The sequence below is a fragment of the Micropterus dolomieu genome, linkage group LG17 (genome assembly GCF_021292245.1).
Source record: "Micropterus dolomieu isolate WLL.071019.BEF.003 ecotype Adirondacks linkage group LG17, ASM2129224v1, whole genome shotgun sequence".
Classification (NCBI taxonomy): Eukaryota; Metazoa; Chordata; class Actinopteri; order Centrarchiformes; family Centrarchidae; genus Micropterus; species Micropterus dolomieu.
The window spans coordinates 28,059,138-28,077,336 of NC_060166.1; the positions used below are offsets into that span (position 1 = coordinate 28,059,138).

An 18,199-nucleotide genomic window follows, 5' to 3' on the forward strand; every position below is an offset into this window, starting at 1 on the left:
TGTTGGGAGTTGCACATGCTCAGTTCCCAGGTAAGGACTGCTAGCCAATCAGAAGCAGAGAAGGGGGGGGGGGGTCGTAAGAAACAAGGGAGTGTGATCCAAATCAAAGCCGCTTCAGACTGTGACCATAACCTAGCAGATGGTATAAGTTACTCAAGTCCACAACCACACAACATTGTTCCACATCTTATCATTAACACTAAACAATGAGCTTTTGCCGGTGTTCTGATGATCTATGCTGCCTTGCCGAAAAATGCTACCATAGCGCAAATCGATAGACTCGACTCTACTCGGCCCTGATCCGTTTTCCATTGCAGATAGTACCCAGAGATGGTATGTAGCTTGTCGTCATAGCGACGCCACACACAACTGCCGTGACGTAATGTTCAATGCGACACACACACCAGCTCTTAAAATATATCTACGGTTAAAACGTTTCAGTATTACTCAGAATATAAAGACAGATAAGCGGGATGAAAACCTTCCAGCTTTTCGGCAGGAGCAGAGGGCTTCTGCCATCACTTCTCGTAAAACTGTCAATATTCAAAATCTACACAGCTGATTTCTCACCTCAAAACTTCTCAGAAGTGGATTTAGTGATGAAATTCCATACAAAAACTGTAAAATATAAAACTTTCTGTTGCTGGCCTCTGTCTGGCACACGCAATGATGATGCAGTGAATAGTGAATATTCTCTCTGACTGCAGTCTGTCATGTTTTCACGTTACATTTTAGTATCCCTCAGCTCGCTTGGAACCTCGACAGAAGTGAGGTGATACGAAAAAAAGTACCTGGAAGCAGGTACAGGTACAACCTTTCTACAATTGAAACCCAAACAAAGGCGAGTCGAGCCAAAGGGCCTCCACTCTCGAGTAGCTTGGTTTGAGGGCGTGTCTGACCCCGCTAGCCGCTTGGCAAGCTTAATGACGCGTTTTCATTGTGATGTCACAAGTAAAGGAAGTGAAGGGCTGGACTACAAATGAGCTGTTTTCAAGCGGTTCAGAGCAGAGCTTTCTGTGGGAGATGGGAACTCCCTCTGGGCTGGACTTTCGGCTTTTTCACTTTGCAATCCTGTTACATGCACAAAAAAGATATATAACTCAATAAAAGAGAGGGAAAAGCCAAAAAGCATAATACCACCTCTTTAAATTATCAAATAACCCACCAAGAGGTCTAGGTCAGACATATATATGCAATTGGTCCATATGAAGAGAGAGAGAAAAGAAAGAGTCAACACAAGTGACAACTGACTGGCTGATTTGCACTGTGTGGGCTGTGATTTCTACAGTTCCAAAAAGTTTCCACTGTTTACCAGAAAGCCTGATTGGATTTTATACCCAACAGATTCTGCTGATTGATGCACCAAAATGTACAAATTGGCTAGCAGAAGACTATATAAATATTCTCCAACTTTGGCTCTCTCCATCTTGTTGCTCAAAAGACATAAGATATTTTATAGAAACACAACAAATACTAATACTGGTTTGTGTTTATTGTGAAATAAACAACAAAGAAACAGAACTAAATGATCTTCCTAACAATAAAAGCCTAGAGGCCTGTTGTATTTGATCCTATATACCTATCACCCAAAACCCTGAAACCCATGCAACTCTTCTGTTATTTCAGAAATCCCACCATCTCACACTAACAAAGTCATGTTAGAGTCATGTTACAGAAACTGTCCACTGCGTTTAGCAAGAAGTTTCTCTGGCAGAATACAAAGTTTGACCACAGCATGGAGAGCGACCGCCCATTTCTGTGACACTGCATGACCCGCCCCCTCGCCCACGTCTTGTGTAAACTAATTGACCGTAAATGAGTCCAATGAGTGTGTTGGGAAACACATACTGAATAGGGGTAACATGGTGAAACAAGGGTATAAGTATGCATGTAGCTACCATTTGATTAAGGTATCATCTTTAAAAACAAAAAAAGCAGCAAATTCCACCTTACAACCTGGACGAACACGCAGAGCCTAAAATGTGTTTAGGCAGTTTTCATATTTTATGGCATTACAACGCTGTACTGTTGCAAAAGCAATTATGAAAGTTACTAAAAATAAAGAGGATTTTGGGAACAGTTTCACAGAAAAAGACTCCATCCACAATTGTTACATTATCATGGTTTGGTAATACAGTAGAAAGACTGTTTTTAAACTCTCCTTGGTGCATTTAAAGACACTCCAAAATTTAAGCATTGCTGCTAAACGGCAACATCGTCAATGCCAGAAATTTGAATTCACATATTTCTTTTTCAAACGCACAAATTTAGTTATTGCTCATCTTCCTTTCCTCCCTTTTCTCTAGAGACTGTTGGTTATTCAACTGTGATTTTAATATATCGTCTACTGTCATATATTCAAATTATTATTAACTACCCTAGTTTATCATTGTTATAATTTAAAAACATGCACAGTACTTGCATAATGTTCCAAAATAGTTGAAATAACTATTTGAAATGAATCCTGTAATAAGCAATGAACTTGGGTGCCCGGGTGGCCAACAAGTTTCTCCATGTAGTTGCAATGTCCCTGATTAGTCTGGCCAGAGAACTTTTGTTGCATGTCATCCCTCCTCTCTTCGTCTCTCCCCCATTTCTTGTCTCCTTTTTACTGTCTGCTATTTAAATAAAGGCAAAGACGTCCAAAAAATACAGAGGACATGCGCCGGTTCATTACATGCATACCTCTTGACGTCAACAGCTAAATCTCTTGATGGAATCTGTTTTATTGACATTTTCCATTAGTCAAAAAGCTGAACACACATCTAATGAACACCACTGACTACTAAGATCTTACTCAGACATAAGGTAAAGAAAACAACAACAACACCACACACTATACCTTCATTTGGAGGATATCTCCCTCATGAGCCGGCCAGCCCTTCAGAATAAGTCCAGTGCGTGCGTCTAACAGAACAATGAAGCCAGATGAGAAACCTACAGCCACAGTACGCCCTGACGGGCTCACTGCCAGGTACCGGATGAGCCCAGCACTCACATTGTTGTATGCCAGACGAAATTCATGCTGGGGACACAGGAGAGGATTTCTCACTGTCATGGATGAAATAACTATATAGTGTACTATAACTATATAAAAGTGTAAAAAGTGCTATCATTTTGAAAACACATTAATGATTGATAATTGTTGGCTTTTGTGTGGTGTAGGTCTCAAGTGAATAACCACGCTAAGTGAATTTGCTACCTGCAATCCTGGTTTGCGAGGATCAATGAAGCGGAGAACAGAATCTGCACTGCCAAACACAACACTGCAGTGTGGAGCTGGCATGGTGGTGACAGCTGTAATGGGATTCTTCCCATCCACGGCTTCATATGAGCGGATCTGCCTACCTATGGACAACAGATAAAGTGTAGTTACATAGAAAAGTACAATTACTTTGTCTTCCCAACTAACCACACAAACAACTTTATCCTCCTGGTAGTAATGGCATCACAACCAGGCGTCGGTAAAACATGATGCACGTTCAGTTTGGCTACAGCGTTATAAGATGGGCTTGATGCTCAGGTGGCAGCCTAATAGTGTTAAGGTTGTGTATTGTGTTTGCTGCTGCTGCGAAAAATAAAGATTGTTTACAGTATGAACACCTCCATAAAGTCTCACTACCATCCTTCATAGGGCTGGACAATAAAACAAAAATTATCGCAATTCAATTTATTTCAATAACAATTTAACACATGTTCAATAAATATTCAATAAATGTTGCATTTTACTCACTTGAATCACACACGAATTAGGACTTCATTTTTTTTATTAAGATTTTGTAGAGTGAAAAGGACTGAAAAAAGCTTTTATATAATTTTACTCATGCATATTTGTTGACAAAAATTTCAGCATAATTGTTTTGATTGTTCTGCCTCAGATTTGTGAAGTGATCCACTGTTTGGAATCAAGTGTTAACCGTAAAGAAGAGTTTAACCACAATTAACCATCAGTCTTTAAAATCGAAAGATATAGATATCGAAGGATATTAAACTTTTTATTGTGATAACATTTTTGGCCATATCTTCCAGCTCTAATCCTTCAGCGGTGGAATAGTTGACAGGTACGTACTTCACTACCATCTACATTGCTGACATAGCATTCTCACTGTTTCCATCTGTGTGTGTGCGTGCATGCTTGATCTCACTTACCTGTATACTGGTCCCAGAGGTGCACAGTACCATCACAGCTGACTACCTCCAACGACGCCTCTAGCTGTCCAACATAGAAAACTGACTTTCGATGGTCATTATACGTTAAGCTGGGTTCCACCTCCTGTGTCCCATCACCATGGTTATAGAGAGGCCAAAGCTTGACAGTCTTGTCTTTACTACCAGAAAGGAAGTAATCCTCTCCTGCCAGCGGTGCCAAACACTTTGTGGTACCCGAGTGACCCAGGAAGCTCTGCAGTCGGATCTGGTGGAAGTGGAAATGTGGATCCTGCTGGTTGATGCCAATCTCATACTGCCAATAGGCCAGCCAGTTCCCCTGCAGGGAGCGGCCACTGCGAGGGAGCTCCTGCTTCAGGGCACTGTCCTCTGGGGTGGGGCCTGTCACCCAGGAGGAGGAAAAGGAAGCTGTTCCAACGGATGGAGTGGTGAAGGTGGAGGCAGCGGTGATGATGGGGTTGGTATGACTGGAGCGTCCCCAAGAGTTGGACAAGCCCAGGTTCTGACTACAATCATAATCAGTGTCTCGAGACACTTGGATACGGTTTCCTACGAGGTGGCTCCCAAATGTGCCTGACTCAGGGAGGGAGTCTCCAAGCAGGGTGGAGCTAGTCGAGGGTGCAGGGAATGGGCTGCAACCCATACGTCCACCAAAACCAGAAGAGATACCCATGGATGAAGGAGGTAGCTCCACTGTAGATGCTGTTGTGAGGTTGGTCTCTGGATTCTCCTGACTCAAACTCTGATGGTAGGACTGGACCAACTGCCAAACCAGCTCATGGTTGGGAACTAGTTTCCGAATTGCCACGTCACCTAGAGAAATCACATTACAGCATTGATTTATACCACGGAAGTGTATAAATATTAGATTTTTAGCACAGCCTATGCCTTCTTCCTGCTGGATAGAGTATTTTGTATTTGACATAAGATGAGGCGTTTCCTACCTATTAGGCAGTAGAAGGGGATGTAGGATGCATGGGCCATCTCAGGGTTAAATACAGTCTGCAGCTCCTCCAATACCCCTAATTCATATGTCACATTCGACCCTTCAGGTGTGCAGACGTCCACGACCGTAACTTCTCCCACAGCTCTTCGAGGGGCGCTGTCAAGCTACAATGCAAGAGAGACAGAGACCTGTGTATTGCCAATTCCATTTTCAAAAGAAATAGGTATTAACTGCATAAAGAAACTTCTAAATTACCTGATACAAGAAAAAACATCCTGCCACGCTCACAAATGTACATTCTCTCTCTCCCTGTCTCTTTATCTTCATCCATATTTTCATCTGCCTTTGTGTCGTTTATTTTTGTAAAGCTCTTTGTAACTGATCTGGTTGAAAGCATTCAAGAAATAAACTTGACGTGACGCTTGTCAGTCTTTATGCGTTGTCTGTGTGCATACCTGGGGCTGCAGAGAATGCAGCAGCGAGAAGACAGCAAAGAACCGACACAGAGTGTCAGCCATATGCTGTTGCACCATCTCCCTCCCAATGCGCAGACAGATTAGAGCCATCAGGCTGAGTGTCTTGAGACAGATGGCAGTGCGTGTCTGCACCCCGCTGGGGAACCTGAGTACAGCAGAGTGGGTACAACCGAGCAGAGGATGAATGACAGATCTACTTTAGCACGTTTTCTGAATACATTCTATTTCAACACAAAAATTTAAAAAGACATTGTATTTTTTTATTTTTTTTTTTAAATATGAACAGTTCAAAGTTTGTAACAAAAAAACAATCTGCAATACTTTGCAATGACTCTGATATTTGACATGCTGAAGTTAACATTCAGGAACTATCACAAGCTATTTCTCAACATACATCTAGTATGTGTGTGGTTGTATGCGTGTTATTTACCCCATACGGGGGGTAGTGAGCAAGTCCAGTAGTGGCAGGAGCACATCCTGATTGATCTTCATGAGCATGTCCATCAGAGTAGTATCAGAGAGAAAGACAATGATCTTCTGTGTAAGTGCAACAGCTCCAAGCAGACTTGCCTCCTTACGCGTGTTAAGACGCTGCGAAGAAGGTGGAGAAACCTGGAAACATACACATTTGTGAAATCAAAGCAAATTTTGTTAATTGTCTATGACAAATAATTATCTTAAAAAGATGGCCATTTTTATGGCAAATGGTAAAAATTTCCATTTGCCATAAAAAAAACAACAACAAACAATCTAGTTTAATAGGCCAAGGGAGGTTTTATGTGTGTGAGTGTACATTCTCTAATTAGTATGCATTTTTTTCCCGCCTTACCAGATATCCTATATATGGCAGGTACTGGTAAGTGAGTACAGGCTCTCCATAAAGTTGTGCTATGTAGATGAGACAGTCCAACACAGGCCCTGCTGTCTGGTCACCAACCACTGGTTTCTTCTCATACACGCTGCCCATTCCCACACTCTCCAGGTTGCTCTCCTCAGACGCAGGAGACACAAACTGGTGTTTCTCAAGCCCTACAGGCAGAGAACATGAGAAGGAAAAGGGATAAAGAAAACATATGCACTTACACAAACACTGGGTTAAAATTCAAAACTTCAAAGTTTGGTTTTATCAATTTGCAAAATCTAAAATGCATACCAATGTAACAATTTGTGAGCAATCGCAGCAAATTTCTGGCTACGTATCGAGATGTCACAGTTGGTCCAAGCTTTGCTGCCAGCCATCGAACTGTTTTGCAGACTGTATCTGTGTGTGGAGACATGATTAAAACCATTTGTTTTTAGCATCAGATAATAATTAATACATATACATATTAATACATAAACCTCAACCATTCACTCACCTAGAAGAATCTTTTGCTCTTTCTCCTCAGACTCTTCTGATGGATCATGGTCATCATCCTCCTCTCCCACACTGCCCTTCTCTGTGTCTTCCAGTGTCATTCCATTTACAAACTCAGCCTCCAGAGTGGCAACTGTGGCTCCTGAAGCTTCGGTGCAACCAGAGAGAGTGAGCTCCAGGTTGGGAACAGCAGGGTCATCTGTCCCATCTTTACCCTCATTAGTCTCTGTCACCTCTTCTTCCTCCAGTTCTCCTCCCTCCTCTCCCTCACTAGCGTGTTTTAGGTCCTGGCTGCTGTCAGCTGATTTGAGACTGGCTCGATCCCGTATTGAGTCTCCATCACCCAGAGACAGCTCACTTGTGCTGCTTTTGTCACTTAGTTTCCCCACACTTAGAGACTCCTGGTCTTGATCCTTGGCTGCAGAGTTCTGGCTCTGCTGTTTCCCAGCAGCCACTCCTGCTCCACTGTTGACATAGAACCCATTCTGAAAGTCCTCTGCCTCTGAAAGAAACACTTGGTCATTGAGACTGATGCCAGAGGAGTAATCGACCATCCCTGTGTCTCCCACCACCCCAACTCCTCCACTGGCTCCACTGCTACCTCCCATATTCCCGCTAACAGACCCGGAAGATGGCCGCAACTTGCCACACTGAAAGTCCTCTTCCTCTTCCTCTCCTAAATTACATGTGCCACTCCTCAACCCTTTGCAAGCTTCCCCGCCAGAGCCTGAGATGCAGCTTTCAAAGCCAGTGATGACCTGCAGCACATGGGGGAGTAGGCTGGACAGGAAGGCCTGCAGGCCAAGCCTCACAATCAGCTGCAGAATGAAACAGTCAGTGTAAAGATAGAAACGACCTCGCAGGCAGTGAGGGTTTTCATAAACGTTGATCAGCGGCTTCAGTAAGTACTTGTTTGCATTTCTGGGACCCAGTACTCTAGAGATGGGCTCGAAAAAGTACCAAGCAGAATAGACAGCAGTGGACTCCTCAAGCATGAGGGCTAGAATGAAGGGCAAAAGAATCTCAAGACCCTCAGCTGTGATGCTACCCTGCAACAGTGTCTCAAGTTGCTGCCACAGGTGAAAGACAACATCTCTTCCTTGAAGACTACAGGTAGTCTCCATCTTGGCATGGTAGGAAAAGATAAAATGATGAAGTGCTGCAAAATACGAAGGGAATGGAAAGGGGCTGATTACTGAGTTCAATAACTGGCAAGGGTTTGGGGGAGGCAGACCATCGCAGATGGGATCATATTTGAAAAGGAGTGGACGTGCACAGTCAGGTACTTCTCTATGTGCTATTCCAGAGTGCTTTGCAATAGGCAGCAGTGTCTCAAGAGCATGATGCAAACACAGTGGTACATCACGCAGATTGGCAGAGCATAGCTTCATAACAGTTTGGAAACGCTGTCTGAGGGGGTTGCCTGGTTTCAGTCCTCTCAGTTTAGAGGAGTAGAATATCTCAGCAATGAGAACACCAAAAGCCTGCATGTCTCTTTGGTATAGCTGTGTAAGAGACGGTAGAGATTCAATTATCACACCATCTCTCACGCAGTCATTAGATGCTGCTGGATGCCATACTTCAGCATGCAGACTCTTCACCAAGAAATTGTTCAACTTCTCTAGCTCTTCCAAAGGCTGCAATGGGTTGAAGCCTTCAGGGAGGATTATCTTGATTTCCTCTGCATTGGTGGCGGTCACACTCCCCTCTCCATGTTTTTTGTTCATCTGCCCACCTCTCTGTAACATGGCACTGCGTAAACCAGGGCCTAAGCCGCTTGTGAAATCACCAGGGAACGAACTCGGGGACTGAGATACAATCAGTGCTGTGTGCTCTCCTCCCATCTTTCCTCCCGCCGTACTGCTGCTTGGCATTGGCACAGAGCAGGACACAGAACTGGACGAGCCAGTGGATGTTAATGAGTCCAGAGCCTCCATACCTTGTTCAAGCTCTTCATCTCTGTCTACCATGGTCCAGCCACTGGACTCGCACCCTGTGGACTCCAGCACCATTCCATCCACAGTGTCAGCCACGGTGTCTATTTGAGGGATGTGTAGAGAAGGCACATTAAGAACAGCAAGGCCAAGGAGGGGAGGTTCTGCTGGGGCATACTGGGAAGGAGATAAGCGGGGTGGGTGGGGCTGGTCAAACAGCTGAACCACACCATAGGTGGTTAGATTGGTGTGGTGGTCCACTAGGTGCAAGCACACATTCTTGGCCTTGACAGCTTCTTTACCAGACAGCTTATAGCCAAATGTGAGATCTATCCAATGATGTAAATGCTGTGACACCTCTTTGCTCTCCAGAAGGCGCCGATGGACCTCAATAAACTCCTCACAAGACTTGCACCAGGAAGGCACATCTAGGTCTGGCATGTCGGGGTGGACTGAGCGGAAAATGGAGGGATCTGTGTAGAACTCTGGAATGCACTCATCAGGGGTCCAGCTCTGCATGCGCTCCATACTGGCTGGGTATTCATTAGGCTCCCACTGGGATCTAACATGGCTGCACAAGACTGACTTGGGTGTCTGCCGGGCTTTGTAGACATAGTAGGTAATGTCTGAGAGCACATCAGATATGTGATGAGGTACATGCAGGTGATCCGGCTGTCCAACACCACCAGCACCTACAGAGCCACTGAAGTCTCCACCTACACCACTTCCACCTACCCCACTAGCCACTGCAGCTGCCATAGCCTCTTTGGTCATCTCATATGTGAAGTCCAGCTGCTTATCTCCCTTGTTAAGCCTGAACTTTGACCTCCTGAGGTCCCGGAATTTTCCAAATGGCACAGTGAAATCCACCACCCAAGGCAGCACTGGGTGATAATTAGGGTCTCCTTCTCGCCGTCCTGCTAACCTGTTCAGTTCCATCAAGTAGCGGAAGTTACTGACTCGTCCATGGACCCAGTCCAGAACCAACGTCTTAAGATCACCAAAGCAGTCTTTGCAAAGTCTCTTGTTCTCTTGGCTCGCACATGAATTCTCCCCAGGCAGGACACTTTTTGACACTTGTCTGCCAGTAACTTCAATGTTTGTGTCCCTTTCCATCCCCAGTTCCTCATAATGGGCTAGGTTGAGCTTCAGACGGCTGCAGAGCTGCTCATCTACTGCTACGTCCTGCAGGGAGAGCTCTCCACAAGACAGACCTGCTGCATGACATGCCTGCAGGGCTATTAGTAACTGGTAGATAATGAACAACACTTTGGCATGGCTGTTAGCGAGCTTGGCTGGGCTGAAGGAGACAATGTCATGAAGCGAATACTGAGTATAAGGTAGAATCACATAGAGCATCTCTGCAGTCTCCAGCAGACACTCTGCAGGCAGAACATTAGGACACAGATGGTCTGCCTGAGACTTGGAAAAGCAGGATGAACTGGATGGAAAACAGTTATCCTTCTCCTTCTCTCTGGCTGGAGAAAGGGATGGTGACACTCTGTCAGATGAGATAAATGTGGAGTTGAAGAGCTTCTGCAAAGCATGGCGCACTGCATCTACGGCTGCAGCATGCATCTGCTCACTGGCTCCTGCATATGGCTGCACAAGTTTGTAATGAGCTTCACGCCATAGATTCCTGAAAAAGAGAACAAAAGACAATGCATTACTATTGCAAGCATATTCTACTCATTGACATGAGACATCAATCTATTTTTCTCCTTTTAGGTATTATAAACTCATGCACAAATCTTACACAATTAAACTTGAATTTTGCAGCAAACATTCAACTGACATCCACCCATAGAATTCGATAGTAGATTAACGTAATTAACCATTTATCTGGTTGTAAAAGGTTGCAAATAATTATTATTGATTGTATAGTGTAAATAGTGTGTTACTTCTACATAGAATGTTATTATATTGATCGCATATACCGTGCTTTCAGTATATATATATATATATATATATATATAGCACCCGCAACCCTGTACGCAGGATAAGCAGTTGATGATAAGAAGTTTATTTTATTTTTTTAATACATCTTCGTTGAATGTCCTACAATACGACATCTGTTCTTTTATATTCCTTTGTGCTGCTATGTTGACAGAGGATTAATAAAGTTATCTTGTCTAACAAGGCAAATAGCAAAGGCCGAATTTCTGACTACAAAAAGCTTCCAAAAGCTACAAGCAAGAGTTGAACACCTAATATTATTAAGAGTGCACGATTAAACAACCCCACTAACAGTGAAACTCTGTCCAAACCAGGTAGCAGGTATAAACGCAATTGAATAAAACCTCAAAGACAAGTTCTACTTAATTTTACCTAAAGCTCCAGTTACAGCCTGAGTGCTGTAACAATAATTTTCATTATCATTTAATCTAGCCTAACCATTATTTTTTCGATTAATCACTCACTCTTATAAAATGTCAAGTAAAAGAAATGCCTCGCACATGTTCCCAAAGCCCATTATGTGCTTTGCCTGACCTACAGTCGAAACCCAAAGACAGTAAATTTATAAAATTGAAACAAATATAAAAATGGAGAAAAGCAGTAAATCCCCACTTTTAAGAAGGTAGAACCAAATAGATTGTTTTGCTAGGTAAATAACTAACAAGTAATCAATTATCAAAATTATTACATAATCAATTCAATCAATGAAATGTTTCAGCTCTACATAAGATTATAACAGAAAAGCTTTTGTTAAGCTCTTTGTATGTCAATTGTTATGAGAATGACAAATAGTCTTTAAAGGGAGACTTTTTACTTTGAGCTTTAGCACAGATATGAGGTACCAAGCAAAGCCACATTTTACAGCAGAATAACAAAGTTTATATAGTACCTGACATTGCATTGCGACACACACAGCATGGTTTTGACATAAGAATCCTGTAACATGAACTCCATTTGTTGATGGCAAGGGTCTCTGGCCAATCTGTAGCTCAGCTTGCTTTTCCTCAGACCCTGAACGCAAACTCGTGTCCAGCCAGGAGGTAACTTTGCCTGGGAACATTGAAGGTATGTGTGAATTTCTGCTTCACTGATGCTGTCAAAGCGGGGACAACGCATGACCCTCCTCTCCCTCAGGCACATCACCCATCGAGTAGGAACAAGGGCTAGGATCTCCCTAGGACGGGGACCTGTGCATTGCTGCCGTCGGTCAACCCCCAAGTCTTTCTCAACTGCATGCATCAGCCAATCCATGATGAGTCTCTGATGCTTGTTAAGAGTCGCACAATGCCCTGTTGCGTATACCTTGCGGTCTCCAACAACTGCGACTTTCAGACATTCATGTGGTAAGACATCAAAGTCATCAAGGGCAGACCTAATCTCCTCCTCCGTTTGTCCCTCTGAGAAAATAAGGAAAAAAGCATAAATGGACAATTACAAAAGCTTTTGTAGTACTTTAAAAAATAATGTTGCTGTGCAATTCTGTAATGAGAGATTTCCAGAAAGGAGTAAAGGAGGTTGTTGCAATGAAAGAGTGATATGCTTATGGTGAATGCACATGACTAATTCTTCTTTCTCAAAGTCTCTGAAGTTTGAGCTCAACCCTGCTCACATGACTGAACTGCCTCTGCCCCATCAACACCTAAAGTTGCTCCACTGCAAGTTTGCTAAACAGTAACAGAAAACTATTACTCAGTGCGTCTAATTAAATGTATAACCCACGTTAATCCCAGAACGGTCATAGTACAATTAACAGTTAGTTTGAATGCATTTAGTATAACGTTAGCTTGGTCGTAAGCTGGTTGGCAGAGATAACATCCAAGAAACAATTTCTACAGACTTAAACCGAGACTACAGATACTGTAAGCTTCAAACAAAACATGTAAATGCTATTTAATAATGACAACCCCCTTCACGTTGTATAAACATTGGAGAGTGAGTTGCAGAGTTTTAAGAAGACAATTGGGGAAGTAACGTCAACTTCAGGCTAATAGTTAGCTTAACCAAGTGTCTTACGGTACGACACTTAACTCAAGCAAATAAAAAGCCACCATATACTTACTAACACCATTGACACAACGCTAAACAAGAGCAGCTATACTGCGTAAGTGCAACTCCAATGTAATTACATAACAACAGCTTTCTGCTACTGCTTAATGTTTAGCTCACCTCACACCCCTTGTAGCAGTTGACAGCTAGCGTTAAGCTAACAGCGCACCGCCGGTTTCGCGCATGATGAATTTATACTACATTAAGTTAACTGTATTAAACGCGGACACATTGGGGCGATATTTAATCACTTTCTCCATTTTGTGATGTTTACTAATGCGTGTCTGTAGACAAACAACAGTAATCAGCCGTTGGTGTTTTGTTCTGTGCTAGTTGGAGGCGCCATGTTTAATAAGCGCCGCCTCACATGATACCAGCCTCGTCTCATGTGATTAACGTTACTGCTGCAAGCGGCTGCGAAACAGGGCTACTTCCTCAATGGCCTGCAATAAACATTTGATAAACACCAGAAATGATTTATGCGGTTACTTGATAGAGCAGAAGTACATAGTTAATATGTTATTTGATTTGATATAACAATAGATTTAAGTTAACTTAGTTTTAGTAGTGAGGAAAAGGCTGCAGTTTATCAGAATCAGAATCAGCTTTTATTGCCAGGTATGTGTACACATACAAGGAATTTCACTCTGGATTGTACACGATGTGCTTACTCATACAAAAATACAAATCACAATAATAAAAATAAAATAAAATCAGACACAGACTTCAGTGTAGACAACACAAATATACACACTATGAACAAAAACAATATAGACATATTGACAAGTGCATTGAGCAGAGTGCAAAGGATGCAGGGGTATGTACATGTCTGAGGTGGATGTGATATACAGGTACATATGCATGTATACGTGTAGGCCTACACATGTACACAGTGCAAAGGATGCTGGAATAAATAAGTATAAGTAGCCTATTTTGTGCATGAGTAATGACTTGAGGTAGGTTGATTTGGTATACATTATCTACAATATCACAATATAACATTATGAACAGCACATTATTGTGCATGTTGTAGGCTTATGCCATCTCCAAATGGGAAAAATGCCTTTTTATATTTGATATTCTGTTTTCTTTTGCAGAGTCTCCTGCACATTTTGCTGGCCTTTAAGGTCCCTGGAAATTACATGTTCTTATTTTAGGAACCACATCATCATAGATTACTTCTGAAATTAACAGTTCTTCAAGTTCACAGAGTACAATGTTCAATACAAATTCATATTTGCTTGACTGAATGCAGTGTGGGTCATCTCCACAAGGTGGCATTATGTCCATCCATCAGCAGTCTGAAGATATACAGTATATTTGCAGTGATTTGATCTCCTTTAACTTTGTTTTAGGCTACTGGCTCCATATTTGACTCAGTCTTCTGTAATGTCCCATAAAAATAACTGCATCAGGACTTCTATCCACTACTGCTGTATATTAATAATATGTGGTGCCATGTGAACTGATGGCTTTTCTACCACATCACATTGATTTCCCCTTTTACAATAACTATTATACTGAATAATTTTTTTACAAACTTACACCAAATCTGGCTATTTGCAATGATTTGAAGTTGGCTGCTTTATTTAATATAAATGTAATCAGAGACTGAATAGAATGAATATGTGTCAATGGTCTACTTCTGTTTTTGTTGCTGTGTGAGTCTTGCTGTGCACAAAGCATTGCTACTTTGTTAATTGACTGTATGATTTGAAAGCATATTTTGCTTGGCCTCCTTGTGTGCAAACCACTGGTGCAAAAAAAACAGCAACACAAAAAGCACATTTGATAGAGCAAAGGGACAGAATTAAGGCAGTTATTGTCAAAACTCAATGCATGGACTGCCCAGATTATAACAAAGTTTGCATGTCTTCCAAATTGGTTAAAATGACTCTATAAGCATGAATGTTGAAATCCCACACTGGGCTGTAGAGTCACAATTACAGGGACACAAATGAAAAGCTGCTCTCATCTCAGCATACCACCAATGCAACATAATTACTGTCAGCACTTTACAGAAAACATACAGCCAGAGAACATGACATTCCTTGGCTCAGAATATTATGTTCTTCTCTTAGTTCTGTTCTTAGTAGTTTTATTGTACTGCCAAGCAGAATGTGTTAAAAATGCAAAAGAACAATGCTGGTTTTGGTTTAAAGCATTCACTGCAAATAGCCCAAACTTACTGTACACGGAAAGAGGGTGGACACAATGATGCATACTGTGCATCTCAGTGCATTAAAGTAGCCCTGCAATTAAAACTATTTGTACTTTTGTATTGTATCACTCTGTCAACTCAACAACGTGAGAGAAGCGCTCACGCTATAACTAAAGATGTTTACATGGAAATAAATTCATGAAAGGGGAAAACCTTATATTTTCAGAAGTCCATTGCCTTAATCCAGAGAGAGAAATAGAGATAAAATAGACCAATAACAACGGAGAGAGATAAAAGTTGTTTGTTCTTGTATTATTACCAACAAGGTTATTTTCTGCCTGTTTGTTTGTCTTGTTTGTTGGATGGATCGCTAAAAAAACAGATTTCAGTTTGGTGGACAGTTAGGCCATGGGCTGAGGGAAGGATTAGTTTTTGGTTCAGAAAGTGCCATCAGGAAGCCATTTAAAAAGCAATTTATGTTATCCCTCATAACACAACAAGCTTTTTCTCCTCTCCTCATACAAATTCCATTTTTTGGTGCAAACACATTTAGATGATCCTCAAAAAAGTTCCCTATAACTACTTGCCACATTCTTGGCAGGCATGGCCAAATTGACATAATTCAGCAACATTATTTGGCCACAATTCGGTAAGGTCATGACTCCAGAAATTTTGCACAATCAGGTTTTAGGTTTTGGCACAAGTAATATCAACAATTATTTTCACCAGTAAAATATCCAAGCCATCAGTTTGCCAGCACCGAACAAGAAAACAAGACTTTTTCTTCTATTTTTCCCTTGTACCAACAATAATCTCATTCACAGAAAAATACAACCATTTGAACCTAAGAGCAAAATGTAATGAAATGAAATAGGAGTTTCAATTAAGAAAACTAGGTGCCACAAAACCAATCTACACAGACACTACAGGTTTACATTTAAAGCCAGAATAGTTGTATCACTTACATAATACAGTAAAGAAAAATTCACGTTACTGTCATGTTGAAATATGACAGAGACTGCTAAAGGAAAAGGAAATGTATTTATATATAATTTATTGGAGTACATTTGAGGAAGATAGGCTTCCACCCTCTGGCATAAGGGAAACAAAGTACTGCATACGTTGATTGATATATATATATAAAAATGAAGACAATCTAACTTGCTGAAACCCTAATATTTTTGAGGAAGTGGAAGCCATTTTGCCCACATGCCCAAAATAATTCTCCCAGTTTCCCATTAATCCACACAGTATTACCACATTAACACAGTATGAACCTAGTTTATCTGTTCTGGAAGATGCATTTGAACAGCTGTAGAGAGGTGTTTTCTGGTGAAGGGCATATGGGCTGAAGTGTTCAGGTACGCAGAAAACACACGGAGGAAAGAGGTGGAATCATTATTCACTTAAATAATTGTGAGATAAACATAATTACTGCTACTACTACTAACTTAATTGTTACTTAATAAGTGTAATACAAACAATGAAATGCTGAAAAACCTGGTTGGCACTCTAACACGCTTCTTAAAGAGGAGACCTTGTTAGCTGATCTCCCAATATCCATTGCATCTTTATTAACTCTTCAGAAACTCAGCGGTCTTGGGTCATTAAGGTTACAATAGGTGATGGAGGGTTGTTAAATACATATCCACTGGGCTACCATTCTTGACACAGAATGATTGACTGTGATATCTTTCACACCAACTATCTTTGCCTGTTTTTGTTTAAGATTATTTAAGTTTAAAAGGAATTTTTTGTTTTATCCACCAAAATTATATCCTGGCAGTGTGCAAAATCGTAACATTATTTAGACTGTCTAGGGATATACAATTTAGAAGTTAACTAAGTAAAATTACAATAATCAGAAAATTTAAAAAGTTTTGCTGATAGACATTTTAAAGTTTCTCAGGTGGGTGGGGTCGCACTCATGTCAAAAGTCATGACCTCAGTGTTTTTAAAATCCAGGCTATCGCCCTGCTGACCAGTATTTATCTTGTGATAAATGAGAATAAGTGACATCATCTTATGATGAAAATAAAAGCAGGTATACCTATGATTAACCCATTGCTGGTTTACCGAAATCATAAGGCGCAGCAGTGATTCAATTGATTAGTCTTGACTTTGACCATATGTTGGGTAAGTTACTCAGAAACTGTAATATATTACTAGTTACTTATTTCTCCTTAAAAAAGTAATACTACTACTTTACTTATTACTGGGTGATAAAAGTAACTAGTTACGTTACTAGTTACCTTACTATATTTCCAGTGTTTCCCACAGAATGACTAGTAGTAACACTTACTGTAATATTATTACAGTAACGCGTTACTGAAGGCGTTACTAATAACGTGTTACTGCCCAACACTGACTATGACAAAGTCTATTCTGATGCAAGAGCAATAAGTATTCATCTTATCTTCATTAAAAGGATGACAAGCATGAATAAATACACAGTTATACTCAATTCTTTAACAGTCACAACTGACAAAATCTTCTTCACTACACTGAAGGGGTTAAAAAAGTAATGGCTTTAACTAATCGGCACCTGTAAATATGATTTGGCAGCTGCAGGAATCTCAAGTTCACAACTTTTTTAACAATCAAATTTATTCAGTGCAGTAATTCAAAATAGGGATAATTTGGGAGGTTTGCTGTTTAAGTGGAGGAACATTTTAGCTGATTCTTAGAACAATCAATCATGCTTTTTTGATAGCTATAGATAAAAGTGGGTGGGATCACGCTGTCTGAACTCAAGACCTCATATTTTTTAAAAGTTTTCATCATGAGATAAATTAATTATTTATCATGAGATCAATGAGAGTAAGTGATGTCAACTTGTGATGAAAATAAAAGCATTGCTACGATTAAGATTACTTACAGCCACAGCCAGTGCTAGTAATGCCAGAAGAAAATATGATTTTTTGTGACTATATGGGAAGTTTGCTGATTATGTGGACCTTGTTTTTGATTCTGAATAATAAATCTGTCGCTTAGTGTAAGTACCCTAGCACATCTCTCTCTCTCTTTCTCTCTCTCTCTCTCTCTCTTTCATTCACTCTCTCGCTCTTCATTGTGATTCGCCTCTCTCCCTCCTTTATTTGCTGTGGGACTCCCCCTCCTCCTCTCCTCTGCGCCTCAAAAGCGCGATCCATAGTG

At 41.1% G+C, this 18,199-nt stretch overlaps 1 protein-coding gene across 1 annotated transcript in view; it reads right to left on the reverse strand.

The window, feature by feature from the left end:
- The window catches only part of wdr81 (WD repeat domain 81), a 16,109-nt gene extending 2,859 nt beyond the window's left edge, over positions 1-13,250 (reverse strand). Inside the window, exons 1-11 of the mRNA XM_046073668.1 lie at positions 13,003-13,250; positions 11,726-12,233; positions 6,948-10,519; positions 6,743-6,850; positions 6,419-6,618; positions 6,020-6,201; positions 5,569-5,734; positions 5,112-5,277; positions 4,150-4,980; positions 3,203-3,348; positions 2,843-3,025 (exon numbers count right to left, since the gene is read on the reverse strand). Of these exons, the coding sequence (XP_045929624.1) occupies positions 2,843-3,025; positions 3,203-3,348; positions 4,150-4,980; positions 5,112-5,277; positions 5,569-5,734; positions 6,020-6,201; positions 6,419-6,618; positions 6,743-6,850; positions 6,948-10,519; positions 11,726-12,087 (5,916 nt within the window). The 5' untranslated portion in view covers positions 12,088-12,233; positions 13,003-13,250. The remainder of the gene's footprint in view (positions 1-2,842; positions 3,026-3,202; positions 3,349-4,149; positions 4,981-5,111; positions 5,278-5,568; positions 5,735-6,019; positions 6,202-6,418; positions 6,619-6,742; positions 6,851-6,947; positions 10,520-11,725; positions 12,234-13,002) is intronic.
- Positions 13,251-18,199: the final 4,949 nt, after the last annotated feature.